We start from the raw sequence: 14,696 nt of genomic DNA on the forward strand, positions 1-14,696 counted from the left end.
GGTCAAGGACTACGGGTCTGGAACTGAATGAAAAAAAATCAGATTTGGACACCACATGCCACATGACGCTGATCAAGCTCCTGCTTATTTGTCTTCCAGGATACGGGGCGGTCGGGTAGCCTAGTGGTTAAAGCGTTCGCTTATCACGCCGAAGACCCGGGTTCGATTCCCGACATGGGTACAATGTGTGAAGCCCATTTCTGGTGTCCCCCGCCGTGATATTGCTGGAATATTGCTAAAAGCGGCGTAAAACTATACTCACTCACTCACTCACTCTTCCAGGATACATCACAGAGCGATCCCTCTTCCAATATAACTTTGTGATTCCACATCTAAAGCGCCGGATATTCCATGAGGACCTGTCACACTACCCCCCTCCATATCGGCTCATGAGGAATATGCTGATATCTCCTGGTAGTCTGTCAGGGTATACGTTCTACAGAGCTGTGCCAGAACTGGAAGATATGAGTAAGTATAAGAAAAAAACTTGTCTTTCGTGCTTGTTTAGAATGTGCATCATCCTCAGTTATCCATGTTCATGATTTAAATCACTGGATTGTCTGGTCCAGACTCGATTATTTACAGACCTCTGCCATCTAGCTGGAATGTTGCTGAGTGTGGCGTTAAACAACACACAAACAAACAAATGATGCGATTAATATATGTTCAGGGGTTGTGATTTTGACTGTAGATCTTTGTTCAGAAGAGGTCTACTGATTGGATTTGATAATTGAGAGCTATGTAAGTTGGTGATAGCTAGTTGGCGATGACACTGCCGAAGTGAAGCTATGGTTGTGTCTGGGTTCAAGGTATGTGTCCTAAAAAGAATGGGGAGGTGGTGAGATGAAATGATGTCTCACTTGGCATTCAAGATTATTGCACTTCCATAGAGACGTTCAAGCATTTGTGTGTGTGTGTGTGCGTGCGTGCCGTGTGTGCAGGTGTGTGCGTGTGCAGGTGTGTGTGTTTGCAGGTGTGTCCACTTGTACTAGCCCGGACTATTGCTGGTTTTGTAGTGCTAGCCCACTGAAATACCATGCAGCAGGTAAAAATGGATGCTCCGAGCCAACCAGTCCTCGTTCTTTCCCCTTAATACCGAGCGCTTGGCAGGGTAACAACAAGTGCCATCATTTAAGGCCTTCTGGGGTGAGGCAGCCAGGGATAGAACCACCGACCTTCTGCTCTCCATAATAGAGATGGAATATCCTTGATGACAGAGGATGAATATGGATTGGCAGTACTGTATCAATAGTATTTAACCGATAACCTTTTCCCAACAGTGGATCAGTATCAAGACCGTGAACTTGAAGGGGAGTCGATGAGGTCACGACCTCCGACCTCTATTAAGGTCATCCGCACCCGCAATGGAGAACAACGGGAAGTGAGTTATGCAAGCCTAGACAGGAAGTCCCAAGAAGAAGTCATTACTGACTTACTGGTGAAGAGTGCTGTACATTATGCCCTGAAGAAACAACAGGTATGCTTGTGTTTACTTATCAGCTGGCGGGGGGGGGTCTGCAAAACCTAGAAAACCAAAACCCTTGTGGTCAGTCTAGGTTTGAATTGGTCTCTAGCAAGCAATGCTTGTTTTTATGGTGACTTGATGGGTTGGATGGTCAGGCTTGGTGACTTAGTTGATAGCGTTCCATTGGACCCAGGTGGTGTGGATTGTTGCTCACAATATCGACCACTGGTTGTCTGGTCCTGACTTGACAGTATTTACTCTTAAGTAGCCATCATATAGCTGGAATATTGCTGAGTGTGGTGTTAAACCACTGGTCCTGACTTGAGAGTATTTCTTCTACATATGAAAGTAATCATTACTAAGCATGGTCAGTTGCCGCCATTTTGTTGTCATAGAAGGGAGATAACAATGTGAGAGAAAAATCAATCCCACATTTCTGACGTTTTGTCAATCAATTTTGACCTATAACATCTTTTGTGAATGAATTTGTGTGTAGATTTTAGGTTAAACAATACAAATGATAATAAAACTTGTTACATATTGTTACCCAGTGTATCAGAACACAGAAATATATTGCAATATGTATTGTCTGAAAAAGTGTATTTCTGTATACCTGTATACCGATAATACCCATCTTCCCGAGGCAAGGGAGTTTTACTGACTGTAAAAGTCCAGTTTACACCCTTTCTGAACAAGGCTGGAATTTCAGGACTTGATTGTAGCGCCACCTGTGGCTAGTTATGTCCCTTCTATGTCCATCCCATTGACAAATCAGATTCCACCTCAAATAACACTTGCATTTTGCTTCAAACAAAATGGCGGCACCCAGTCAAGACAATCTGATTGACAATCAAAATCTATATTTGAATAAAATGTGTCTTGGCAGTACGCATGCTTTGTAAAACCTGCAATTGACCAAAATCTACACGGCAGTTTACGAACCGGATGTCGATTTCGTTAACGCAATTTTCCTATGCATGAACTTGTTAGTCCAGCCAAAATATAACTCCATAATTCCAGCCTAGTTCAGCAAGGGTCAGCAACTGACAGCAACTGGTCAGTTAACTCCCTTGCCTTGGGAAGATGGGTATTACCATTCAGTCCTAATGGTTAATGTGTGGTGTGGTGTTTCCTTGGTAACCAAAGCTGATGCTAAAAACCATCAAAACATATGTACCTTTGATCATGACAGGAGTATATGACTGAGGACATCGACCTGATGGAGGTGGCGAATGCAGACATTCATGCCTCGACATACGCGGACAGCGAGAGAAAGGTGTCCAGCTCCATGAAGACCCCTGTGCCTCAGTTTGACATGAAGGAAGCAGTGGAGGTGAGTTCTCGTCTATTATTTTCATTTTTATTCATGTGTGTGTTTTGTTGTTTTGTGACACACTCAGCAACATTCAAGCTACATGATGGCAGTCTGTAAATATTCAAGTCAGGACCAGACAATCCATTGAGTGACATCACAAACCTCCATCTTCACAGTTGAGATGCAATGATTTGCATCAACCAAGTCCGCTGATTGTCTCCAGATCTCAAACATGGATATATTCTGATGTCTGTCATGACTATACAGTCCTCGATGTTTGGATCTAGGATCTTGCTGCATCAGTTGTTTAAAAGATTAGGACTCCGAAATGGAAGAAAGTGTGCAAAGTTTTCCAGTGAATTGAAAAAATAAAGTCTTGAATTAACAATATGAGACCAAATATAGTGGTCTCTTTATCACTGTCTTGATTGATCCTCTTCCTATAGACACGTGATGAAAGGGATTTGTGTTATGATAATGGAAGTAGTATTTCAGAATTTCCTATAAGTGAGTACCATATTTTCTTGAGTATAGTGCACACTTTTTTTCTCCAAAAAACACAGCTGTGTAGAAGGGGGTGCGCATTATACATGCAATAATGAGTTTTCATGTTTTTACCCCCAACGGAAAGACATTACTGTGTAATGAAGCGATCGAAGGATCGCACAACTCACCGCTTTTTACAGCAACCACAGTCAGATTACTGCTATTGATGCCTTGAAACGAACTTTAGTTGACAGAGAATGGATACATATATCATAAATGCCATACTTTGACTCGTTAAAAGTCATATTTGTTATAGTTTGACGATTCTATGTCAACACGTAGTTCTCGCGATCATGTGTGCGGGAGCGTTGACAGTGACTGGTCAAACTGGTTCCATGTGAAAAATAATAACCGGCAATAGCGATCAGCTGCTTCGCTTAGGGTTATAATTATTTTAAATATATTTAGTAAAAGCTGCAACTAAAATAACAAGATACTGGAATATATTATTCCTGATAAAAAAAATAGTTTCAGATACAATTTTTGCCAATCCTTGCATTAAAATCCTTAAAGTTATATCATTGGGTGTGTCTTGACTGAATCACCGGTAGATTCCAAGAAAACGTGTGTACAGCTGATTGCTGATTCTGGCTTAGTTTATGAGAAAATACACAAGGTAATCTTAATCCCTGGATGTAAAAGAATGCCTAGCAGAACAAAAAATACAATTTAAATGGTAAATCAACATGTCTGTTAATTTTTTTTATCTCTAATTTCAATTTTGTACTGACTTTGTTTCTCTTCACCCGTTTGTTTACTGGAATTCGCTGAAGGGGTACAGTGTAATCATTTTCTGCGCATAATATTCAATTATTTTTTTTCCAAAATACTGAATCCGCTAGCAGGCTAGAGGTGGTTTCACATTATACTCGGGTGCTAACAATATTCAAGAAAGTACGGTATGGTTTTACACCGCATTTAATAGCCATATTGAGCTTCACACAATGTACCCATGTCGGAATCGAACCCGGGTCTTTGGCATGACGAGCGAACACTGTAACCACTAGGTTGCCCTACCGCCCAGAATTTCCTATAAGGAATACCTGACAGAAAAGCTCAATATCATTAAACAATGCCAGAGTAGGAGTTGTCTCCCTTGATGCATTCTTGTGTGGGAAACAACAGGGACTGCTGGCAATTCCGATAGTATGGGTAAAATATTGATCTGGTTAAAGACATGATTAGAACTATGTTTGTACCTGTGATTTTTTATATTTTTTGGGGAATATGGTTCAGAAAATGTTATTCTGTAATTGTCTTTATATATATGATCATTGTTTAAAAATTAGGATTTAAATTAAAAAGAAAACTTGAAAGTAATTTAGGTCGGGGTTTGCAACATGTTCAGATTTGCTTCAACCTATTTTTTACTCACATTGGGTATAAAATAAATGAAACAGGCTAAAAGGACATTGTTGATTGTATGTGAACCAAGAGAGAATATATGTGCTGCAGATGGTTGTTGGGAAGATCTTGTATAGTACCTGGCTATTTTCCTGGCTATTTTCCCAACTTGTACTCATGCGTTTGTGAATTTATTCTCAATTGACGTTAACTTGTCATTTAGTTCCCCACAATCAGACTTATTGAAGAGTCATTGACTCTGGCAAAGGACAGGCATACCAGTCTTTAATGGTTTGCACACCCTCTCATATTTTCAAAACAGGGAGCACCATCTTGACAGCTGACAGCAAGCAGACAATAGGCGGGCACGCACTGAGAGTCGGTTGTAGACCAGTTTATGGCATGTTGTAAACATGAAATGGCGGGATGATAATTTAGCAATTAATTTATTATTGCCTTATTCAGTCTTGCTTGACAATGGTATTTGGATGTAAACCCTAATGATGATAGTAACATGATTACGGTACAATAAAGAAGTTGTTATCCATAAATTGTGTCTACTTCGTCCATAGAGATAGTTATGAGATTCCACTTTCTACTGCTTCTTCTTCTTTGCATCATATGATGTCACACCATCCTTGCAGCCTTCTGGAGGATGATATACAGAATACTACACTCATTCTCGTTAGATACCATTTTCACGAAACTAGTGGACTTTTGTAAAAATGGTATCTAACGAGAATGGGTGTGGTATTTTATTTATTACCCATGTTAAATATGTATTTAAGTATAAACAACTTTAAGATACAGACTTACGGATACAGATACAGTATCTCACCACCTGTATCTTCACCATGTGGGTAACACATCATGGAGCAACTTGTCAGATATCGATGGTATCAAGGCATATATTAACACAAGGTCTATGTCAAATGTGGACAATATCAAAAGATACGTGGAAACTCAGAATATGTGGAAAGAAAGATGTGGTGCTTAACTTTTTTCAGATGTATGTATGACACTTAACTCACGAAGTATTCAAGGAGGGGAGGAAATGAGCACGGCAGCCTCATGTATCACGGTGATGAGGGTGCGGATATATTAGGGCAGGGATGCTATATTTGTCAACATGGTGAAATAACATGTCTATCATCACATTACAAAGCTGATATTTTCATGAGTGGTGCTTGACAAATATTATTCCATCTGTAATCAGATCATAAATAAAATACTTATGTTCAGGAATATATCTATTTAACTTGTGCACAGCAAAGGAAATGGTGTAGGCCTGCCGAGACTTGTGCACAAAGCCAGATGGATTTCTGGTATTCCGGATATGGTCCTCATATTTCATAGTTGTGTTCAAGTTCTTCCTGTCCTGGTGAATCAGGTCAATATTTCCAATAATCAATGTGTTCTGAAGGATAATAGCCACCCACCACTGACAGTAAGCTGATTGGCCTCACAGCGTCTTCCCTGCTGTCATTCACTCTTTAACGCACAACATATACCAGGGGCCTAACATCCCTGCTGTCATCCACTCTTTATGGTACAACATATACCAGGGGGCCTCACATCGTCATCCCTGCTGTCATCCACTCTTTATGGTACAACATATACAAGGGGGCCTGACATCCCTGCTGTCATCCACTCTTTATGGTACAACATATACCAGGGGCCTCACATCCCTGCTGTCATCCACTCTTTATGGTACAACATATACCAGGGGCCTGACATCCCTGCTGTCATCCACTCTTTATGGTACGACATATACCAGGGGGCTCACATCCCTGCTGTCATCCACTCTTTATAGTACAACATATACCAGGGGGCTCACATCCCTGCTGTCATCCACTCTTTCTGGTACAACGTATACCAGGGGGCCTGACATCCCTGCTGTCATCCACTCTTTATGGTACAACATAGACCAGGGGGCCTCACATCGTCATCCCTGCTGTCATCCACTCTTTATGGTACAACATATACCAGGGTACCTCACATCCCTGCTGTCATCCACTCTTTATGGTACAACATATACCAGGAGGCCTGACAACCCTGCTGTCATCCACTCTTTATGGTACAACATATACCAGGGGGCCTCACATCCCTGCTGTCTTCCACTCTTTATGGTACAACATATACCAGGAGGCCTGACATCCCTGCTATCATCCCTGCTGTCATCCACTCTTTATGGTACAACATATACCAGGGGGCCTCACATCCCTGCTATCATCCACTCTTTATGGTACAACATATACCAGGGGCCTGACATCCCTGCTGTCATCCACTCTTTATGGTACAACATATACCAGGGGGCCTCACATCGTCATCCCTGCTGTCATCCACTCTTTATGGTACAACATATACCAGGGGGCCTCATATCCCTGCTGTCATCCACTCTTTATGGTACAACATATACAAGGGGGCCTGACATCCCTGCTGTCATCCACTCTTTATGGTACAACATATACCAGGGGCCTGACATCCCTGCTGTCATCCACTCTTTATGGTACAACATATACCAGGGGGCCTGACATCCCTGCTGTCATCCACTCTTTATGGTACAACATATACAAGGGGGCCTGACATCCCTGCTGTCATCCACTCTTTATGGTACAACATATACAAGGGGGCCTGACATCCCTGCTGTCATCCACTCTTTATGGTACAACATATACCAGGGGCCTGACATCCCTGCTGTCATCCACTCTTTATGGTACAACATATACCAGGGGCCTGACATCCCTGCTGTCATCCACTCTTTATGGTACAACATATACCAGGGGGCCTGACATCCCTGCTGTCATCCCCTCTTTATGGTACAACATATACCAGGGTACCTCACATCCCTGCTGTCATCCACTCTTTATGGTACAACATATACCAGGAGGCCTGACAACCCTGCTGTCATCCACTCTTTATGGTACAACATATACCAGGGGGCCTCACATCCCTGCTGTCTTCCACTCTTTATGGTACAACATATACCAGGAGGCCTGACATCCCTGCTATCATCCCTGCTGTCATCCACTCTTTATGGTACAACATATACCAGGGGGCCTCACATCCCTGCTATCATCCACTCTTTATGGTACAACATATACCAGGGGCCTGACATCCCTGCTGTCATCCACTCTTTATGGTACAACATATACCAGGGGGCCTCACATCGTCATCCCTGCTGTCATCCACTCTTTATGGTACAACATATACCAGGGGGCCTCATATCCCTGCTGTCATCCACTCTTTATGGTACAACATATACAAGGGGGCCTGACATCCCTGCTGTCATCCACTCTTTATGGTACAACATATACCAGGGGCCTGACATCCCTGCTGTCATCCACTCTTTATGGTACAACATATACCAGGGGGCCTGACATCCCTGCTGTCATCCACTCTTTATGGTACAACATATACAAGGGGGCCTGACATCCCTGCTGTCATCCACTCTTTATGGTACAACATATACAAGGGGGCCTGACATCCCTGCTGTCATCCACTCTTTATGGTACAACATATACCAGGGGCCTGACATCCCTGCTGTCATCCACTCTTTATGGTACAACATATACCAGGGGCCTGACATCCCTGCTGTCATCCACTCTTTATGGTACAACATATACCAGGGGGCCTGACATCCCTGCTGTCATCCCCTCTTTATGGTACAACATATACCAGGGTACCTCACCGCACCATCCTTGCAGCTAATCTTAAGTTGCTGTCAATTTTAACTAAATAACCAGCTGAGGCAAGGAATCACAACTATTTTTTTAATTAAACTGGACAAAAATAATTCGGATTTGCATAGACTTGAAACTGTTTAAAGTACACTCAGGTTTCCATTTTGCCCTGAAAAGCATGCTAATAACCTTGCAAGTGTAGGACCATGAGCTCTCACTGAGTATATATTAATGATGTGACATGCTGACGTTCCATCTCTCAGCTGTCATGGGGTTAATGTCTGATGCCAGGTCAGTTCAGTGTGATGCATCATGGGATGGAAACATGGTGATGTCGTGTAGGGAATGCCAAAGAAAAGGAAGAAGGTAGGGTAGTTAAATTAATGTTGAAATACACAATGTTCTTGTCTGACTTGTAATTGGATCTATCTGTGACTTGATGTAGTTTCTGTTTTTGTGAAGTAAAAGTAAATATAATCAACATTAGACCAAAAAGCTGGGCTGTTCATATTTTACATTCCAATAAGAATCTGTTACAATGTGAACTAGAGTTGTTTCCCCTAGGCGTGTCAGAAACCTATGTGCGTGGGTTGGTATTCCAAATTTTCCCTGAATTGGTGGTTACTGTTTTATTTTCAGTGTAAATGTGAAGTCAACAATTCTTTTGTTGACATTATTATTCAGAAGGATTCTGTCATGCAAGCCATAAGAATTATGTGTATGTAGTAAGAAGTCATAACAACCATGAATCATTTTATACCAGAGCTTCAGATTCTTACGGCCAGACCCATGAAAATTAGGGGTAAGATAGGTCACACTTTAACCGCTTGAGGACCCACCACCCTAGAAAATAAAGAAAGTCTTGGACTTTATATTATTTTTCATTATGATAATTTTACAACATTTTTTCTGTAAAAATAATTAATTTCAGAGACTAGATGTTTTTCTATTGGCAAACATCAAAGAAGTCAGTTAATCTTGATAAAAAAGTTGAGTTCAATGCATTCATTTATGACTAGCTGCTGAGAAAGTAGTACCAACAGTTTTGTGAAGAACGTTTATTTGCGCTTACTGTTTAAATTACCTGGACTGAAGTAGATGTAAGACCCCTTTATTGCAATGTTTATGACAGACATGTTTTTCATGTTGTAAATTACATTGTTTTATGTACCAACTTGAAAGAAACAGCGTCATGACTTGGTAAATGTTTTGAATCGATCAAACACTCTGGAATATTTTATGTGTTCGCAAACTACTTGATAAATCAGGGTCGTGTTGGATATTTTAGGTTGTTTACTTTCCTGGACTATTTACAACTGATAAGTGCATTCGGATTTTTTATTATTATTAGGCCAGGCGTTTTATATTTTTCAGATTACGGATCCGCTGACTCTAATTTTTGAGAAAATGTAAAAAAAATCAAATCAGATTTCCAATTTTTTTCTCCTCCAATATCCGCGTAGTCAGTTATTTTATTTGTTATCATTACCTTTTAATAAAAAACATATAAATTTACCATTGTCAGAGGCATTCTGCATTAAAAAAGAATGCATCTGGCTTTTTTTGGCTTTTTTTTTGTTTCCCTCCTCCAACCCTGGACTTTGGGCTGAAAAAAGCCTGGTACAAGAGGTCCAAACGCAAGGGATCGCAATAATACAGGTAGTAATTTCATAACACTCTCATGCATGTACTGGCATATAAAATGGTTATGTTCCAAAGTTTCAGGCAAATGAAGCCTGTTAATTTTAAGCTGGTCTCTAACATCTACTGATTTTTAAATTAAGAGACCACCTTCATGGTCTAGTGGTAGAGCGTCTGCCCATATTGGGGGTTCAATCCCCGGCTGCGTCATACCAAAAGATGTTAAAAGATGGTACTTCTTGTTACCCTGCCTGATGCTCAGCATTAAGGGGCTAAAACAAGGACAGGTCGGCTTAGAGTCAGTATACTGTGTCTGAGAGGGGTAAAACTTCGGCCTGGTATCTCAATGGGCTAGCACTTAAAAATCGGCGTTAGTCCAGGCGAGTACAAGCAGCCACACACACACATGCATGCATGTCCATATATAAGTGCAACAATCTTGAACGCGACATTAAACGAAATTTCACCTCCCCTTCAAACTAAGAACATAATCAACATCAATAATGCTTCATAATAGTTTGGGGGGCGGTCGGGTAGCCTAGTGGTTAAAGCGTTAGCTCGTCACACCGAAGACCCGGGTTTGATTCCCGACATGGGTACAATGTGTGAAACCCATTACGGGTGTCCCCCGCCGCGATATTGCTGGAATATTTCTAAAAGTGGCGTAAAACCATACTCACTCACTCACTCACTCATGATAGTTTGGAAAAAAATTAAAAAATTCTAGCCCTTGTGTTGAAAGATCAATATCAAAATATTCTCTGGTTAGATTCTCTACATAGGATTTACTGTGTTGCAAAATAATATTCTTGAATATCTACATCAGGAATATTTGCAAAGCCACTGATGCCAGGTAAATTGATATTCAAATTTTGATAATGCCCCTTTAGAAATATGCTACTTGTGACTGGGATACTGTCACTAGTAATTTAGCCAATGGAATTATAAGAATATCTCGGTCAAAAGATAAGTAGTGTAGTGTCTAAATTGAAAGTATCCAAAGACACTCATTACGTTTTTCATAAGAGCCATGTTATTCTGGTTTGAAACTTGTGATTGATCCATCAGATCTGAGCTTTCTCAATGTGACAGTGTGTCTCATTGGTAATGCTGAAGCCTCTAACATCATGTACATCCACTTATCTGTTTCACCTGTAAAGTTCATCTTCCCGAGGCAAGAGCGTTAACTGACTTTAAAAGTCCAGTTTCCACCCTTGCCGAACTAGGCTGGAATTCCTGGGCTCAATCGTAGCGCCACCAGTGGCTATTACGAGTTATGTCCATTCTATGCCTCTCCCATATGGACCAATCAGATTCCACCTCTCGTATCAAATGCATTTGCTTCAAACAAAATGGTGCGGCCCAGTCAAGAAGATCTGATCGATAATCAAGATCTATTTGGTGATAAATCGGTTTTTACTTCGCGAAGTACAACAAATCACGTGAACACCTTGATTAAAAACATGAAAAGATTTGGAAAGTGTCTGTTGACAACGAGTTGGCGATGCACATGCTTTGCAAATCCAGCAATCAACCGAACTCTGCACGACAGTTTACGAACCGGATTTTGATATCGGTGCGCGATTTTTATTGGACCATGCATAGACTCGTTAGTCCAGCCAAAATCTAACTCCATCATCCCAGCCTAGTTCGGCAAGGGTGGAAACTGGACTTTTAAAGTCAGTTAACTCACTTGCCTCGGGAAGATGGTAAAGTTAAGGACCAGGAATCAGTACTTGATGTTATGAATCTTGATATGTCAGAAATTGTCTAATTGCTGCCACTTAGAATTGATTAAAATGATAGGTAAAATCTGTGGATCTATCAAGACAATATCTATGAGCCATGTTTCATGCTAGGTCTGATAACACTGATTCATGTATACTGATGACATCACACTGTATTGTTTGTCAGATAAACAGATGTTAGGGCTCAAATGACATTGAGGAAGAGGGGACATAACTCCTTATTCAGTTTTCTCCCTAATATGCAACTGGCTGATTATTTTAATAATAATTTTTTTTTCATCTCTAATACACCGTACCAAAATAGATATATTGTTTCTATTTTATGCTGGTACATACATGTTTTGTTTGTTTGTTGTTTAACGACACACCCAGCAATATTCCAGCTATATGACAGCGGTCTGTTAATAATGAAGTCCAGATCAGACAATCCAGTAATTAACATCATGAGCATTGATCTACGTAATTGGGATATGATGACATGCATGAACCAAGTCACCGAGCCTGACCACTCGATCCCATCAGTCGCCTATTATGACGAGCATAAACATCTTTTACGGCAAGCAGAGATGCCTCATGTGGGTTGCCGAAAACCTATTTTCTACCCGGACCTTCACAGGGAGGTACATATATGTAAAAACTAGATTGCGCAGATCGATGCTCATGATATCAATCACTGGATTGTCTGGTCTAGACTGCATTATTTACAGACCGCTCTCATACAGCTGGAATATTGCTGAGTGCGGTGTTTAACAAACAAACAGACCGCCATCACACAGCTGGAATATTGCTGAGTTCGGTGTTAAAAAAACAAACAAACCGCAATCACACAGCTGAAATATTTCGGCATTAAACAACAAACAATCAAACATAAAAAGTTTTCAAAACACAAGTATCAGTTTGTGTACTTCTCATGATCATAAACAGTGCAAACTGAAATTATAGACATGTGTTTTAGATTTGAATAAAATTTAACTTCGTTCATGTGCCAGGGCAGACATGAATACAAGCTGTTGAAAGATATCACAGTCTTCCTAGAGGACAACTCCTGTGTGCCAGGGTGAAAAAAGCGGGACAAAACGACCTCGTGAATATCCACTTTCACTGTACACTGAATGCACAGGTGTGAAATGACTCTATTCCACAGTTGTATTATCATTGAAATGTGTAAGGCAGACGGTACTTCACCTATTGAAGTTGTCAATCCACATGAATACTTCTGTACACCTGATACGGAATGTTTGGTGTACGAATAAGCACTCGATTGACTCACACTTGACTCAAGTACGATAAGGTACAGAATTTGAATACACCAGACCAGAGCGAGCTTGGTCGCTTTTGAAGTTAATGCTCAGTCAATGCCTCAGATTGTATGATGCGGACCGAAGGAATCATTTAATGTGTATCGAACATGCTGGTGTTATTTGAGACAAAACGGATATTGTTCCGACATTTACTGAATAGGTAGCCGAGTCATCAAGACCCTGCCATCATTCAGAATGATTTATGGTGCAATGGCTGGATTATGGGTTAATCCTTCCATGGAATTCATCATTCATGGGTTTGTTTTGAACTGAGCTCGTAAATATTTTCGTGTTTGATTATTAGAGGTTTGCATTTTCCTGTGGCTTAGTTCTATTATATTTGATCCATAGAGTACGAGAGAAGTGGATTTGATGTGAGAAGGCTTTTGGAGGCGCGAGTACAGTTATTGATATTTATTTATTGTTGGTAACATGATGGATGGGGAGGGGTAATCCTAGAATTGACCCTAGCTTGGAATGTGACTGTGTGTGTTTGTTGAGATAAGGTATTAGTCTTATGTTGCAGGCCTTGTGTAGCCTCAGTTGTGCGTGTCAAAGTGTATAATTCATGTGGATTCCGTTTTTTCGTGGATATTTGGAACAAATGGAAATGTGGTATTAGTTAATTTGAAATGTGTAATTGCAGTTTGTGTAATTTCTTGGATCCAAATTTTGTTTGTTTTTGAAGCTGGTTGAGCATTTTGGAATGTTTAGAGTTTTGTAATTTTTTGTAATCTTGTTAAATTTGGAATTCATGTGGAGGTTTTGTGTGTCAGCTTAGGAGGTTGAGGTTAACACTGGCAGATGTAGAGGGGTGGTTGTGTAGGGGTTGTGCAACCTCCTTTCTTCAGACACCTAACATGGCAATCTATGTCAGTTCCTCCACGTGTTTAGGGTGGGGGGTCGTCTAAGGTGCCGCAATTCACTGTGCAGAGTTGTGTCCCTTGGGCACACCAGAAATCTATGATTGTGGGTTCGAATCCCGGGTCCCCTAATTAGGTTTCTAGGTTTGTCAGCTCCATACCCTTGCTTGTGGGTTTCACCAAAGTGTTAAAATCTGAGGCCTGCATCGCTTTTGGATTTCCTTCCACATTAAGCTGACATTAAGATGTAACTGGAATGCTGTTCAAAGTGATCAGAGTCAAACCCAACTACCTCACTCACTCCACCATGTGTTCACATAATGACAGGTTCGATCACCCACCGTTTCATACCAAAAGATGCTAAAAGATGGTACTTGTTGTTACCCTGTGTGGCGATCGGCATTAAGGGGCTAAAACAAGGACTGGTCGGCTTGGAGTCCGTATACTGTGTCTGAGTGGGGTATTCATGTTAAACTGCAACATGGTATCTCAGTGGGCTAGCACTATAATTCGGCATCAGTCCGGACTAGTACAAGCAGCCACACACACACACACACACACACACACATGTGCATGCACGTTGCTATATAAGTGCAATAATCTTGGACTCGACATTAAACCCCATTTCACCTCACCACATAATGACAGACCACCTTTGTGGTCGAGTACATAGACCGTCTGTTGGAGAGAGTAAGGTCAGTCGTTCCATCCCGGCTGTTGAATACCAAAAGACGGTTAAAGATGGTACTTGTTATCCTTTCTGGCACTAAGGGGCTAAAACATGGACAGG

At 41.0% G+C, this 14,696-nt stretch overlaps 1 protein-coding gene across 3 annotated transcripts in view; it reads left to right on the plus strand.

The window, feature by feature from the left end:
- LOC124110978 (titin homolog) overlaps window positions 1–14,696 on the plus strand; it is a 78,251-nt gene that overhangs the window by 12,923 nt on the left and 50,632 nt on the right. For all 3 annotated transcript variants that reach the window (XM_048382037.1, XM_048382038.1, XM_048382039.1), the window contains exons 4-6: window positions 283–468; window positions 1,281–1,477; window positions 2,658–2,798. In XM_048382037.1, the coding sequence (XP_048237994.1) occupies window positions 283–468; window positions 1,281–1,477; window positions 2,658–2,798 (524 nt within the window). The remainder of the gene's footprint in view (window positions 1–282; window positions 469–1,280; window positions 1,478–2,657; window positions 2,799–14,696) is intronic.

This window comes from Haliotis rufescens, unplaced genomic scaffold (assembly GCF_023055435.1).
Source record: "Haliotis rufescens isolate VD_foot unplaced genomic scaffold, xgHalRufe1.0.p SCAF_4, whole genome shotgun sequence".
Lineage (NCBI taxonomy): Eukaryota > Metazoa > Mollusca > Gastropoda > Lepetellida > Haliotidae > Haliotis > Haliotis rufescens.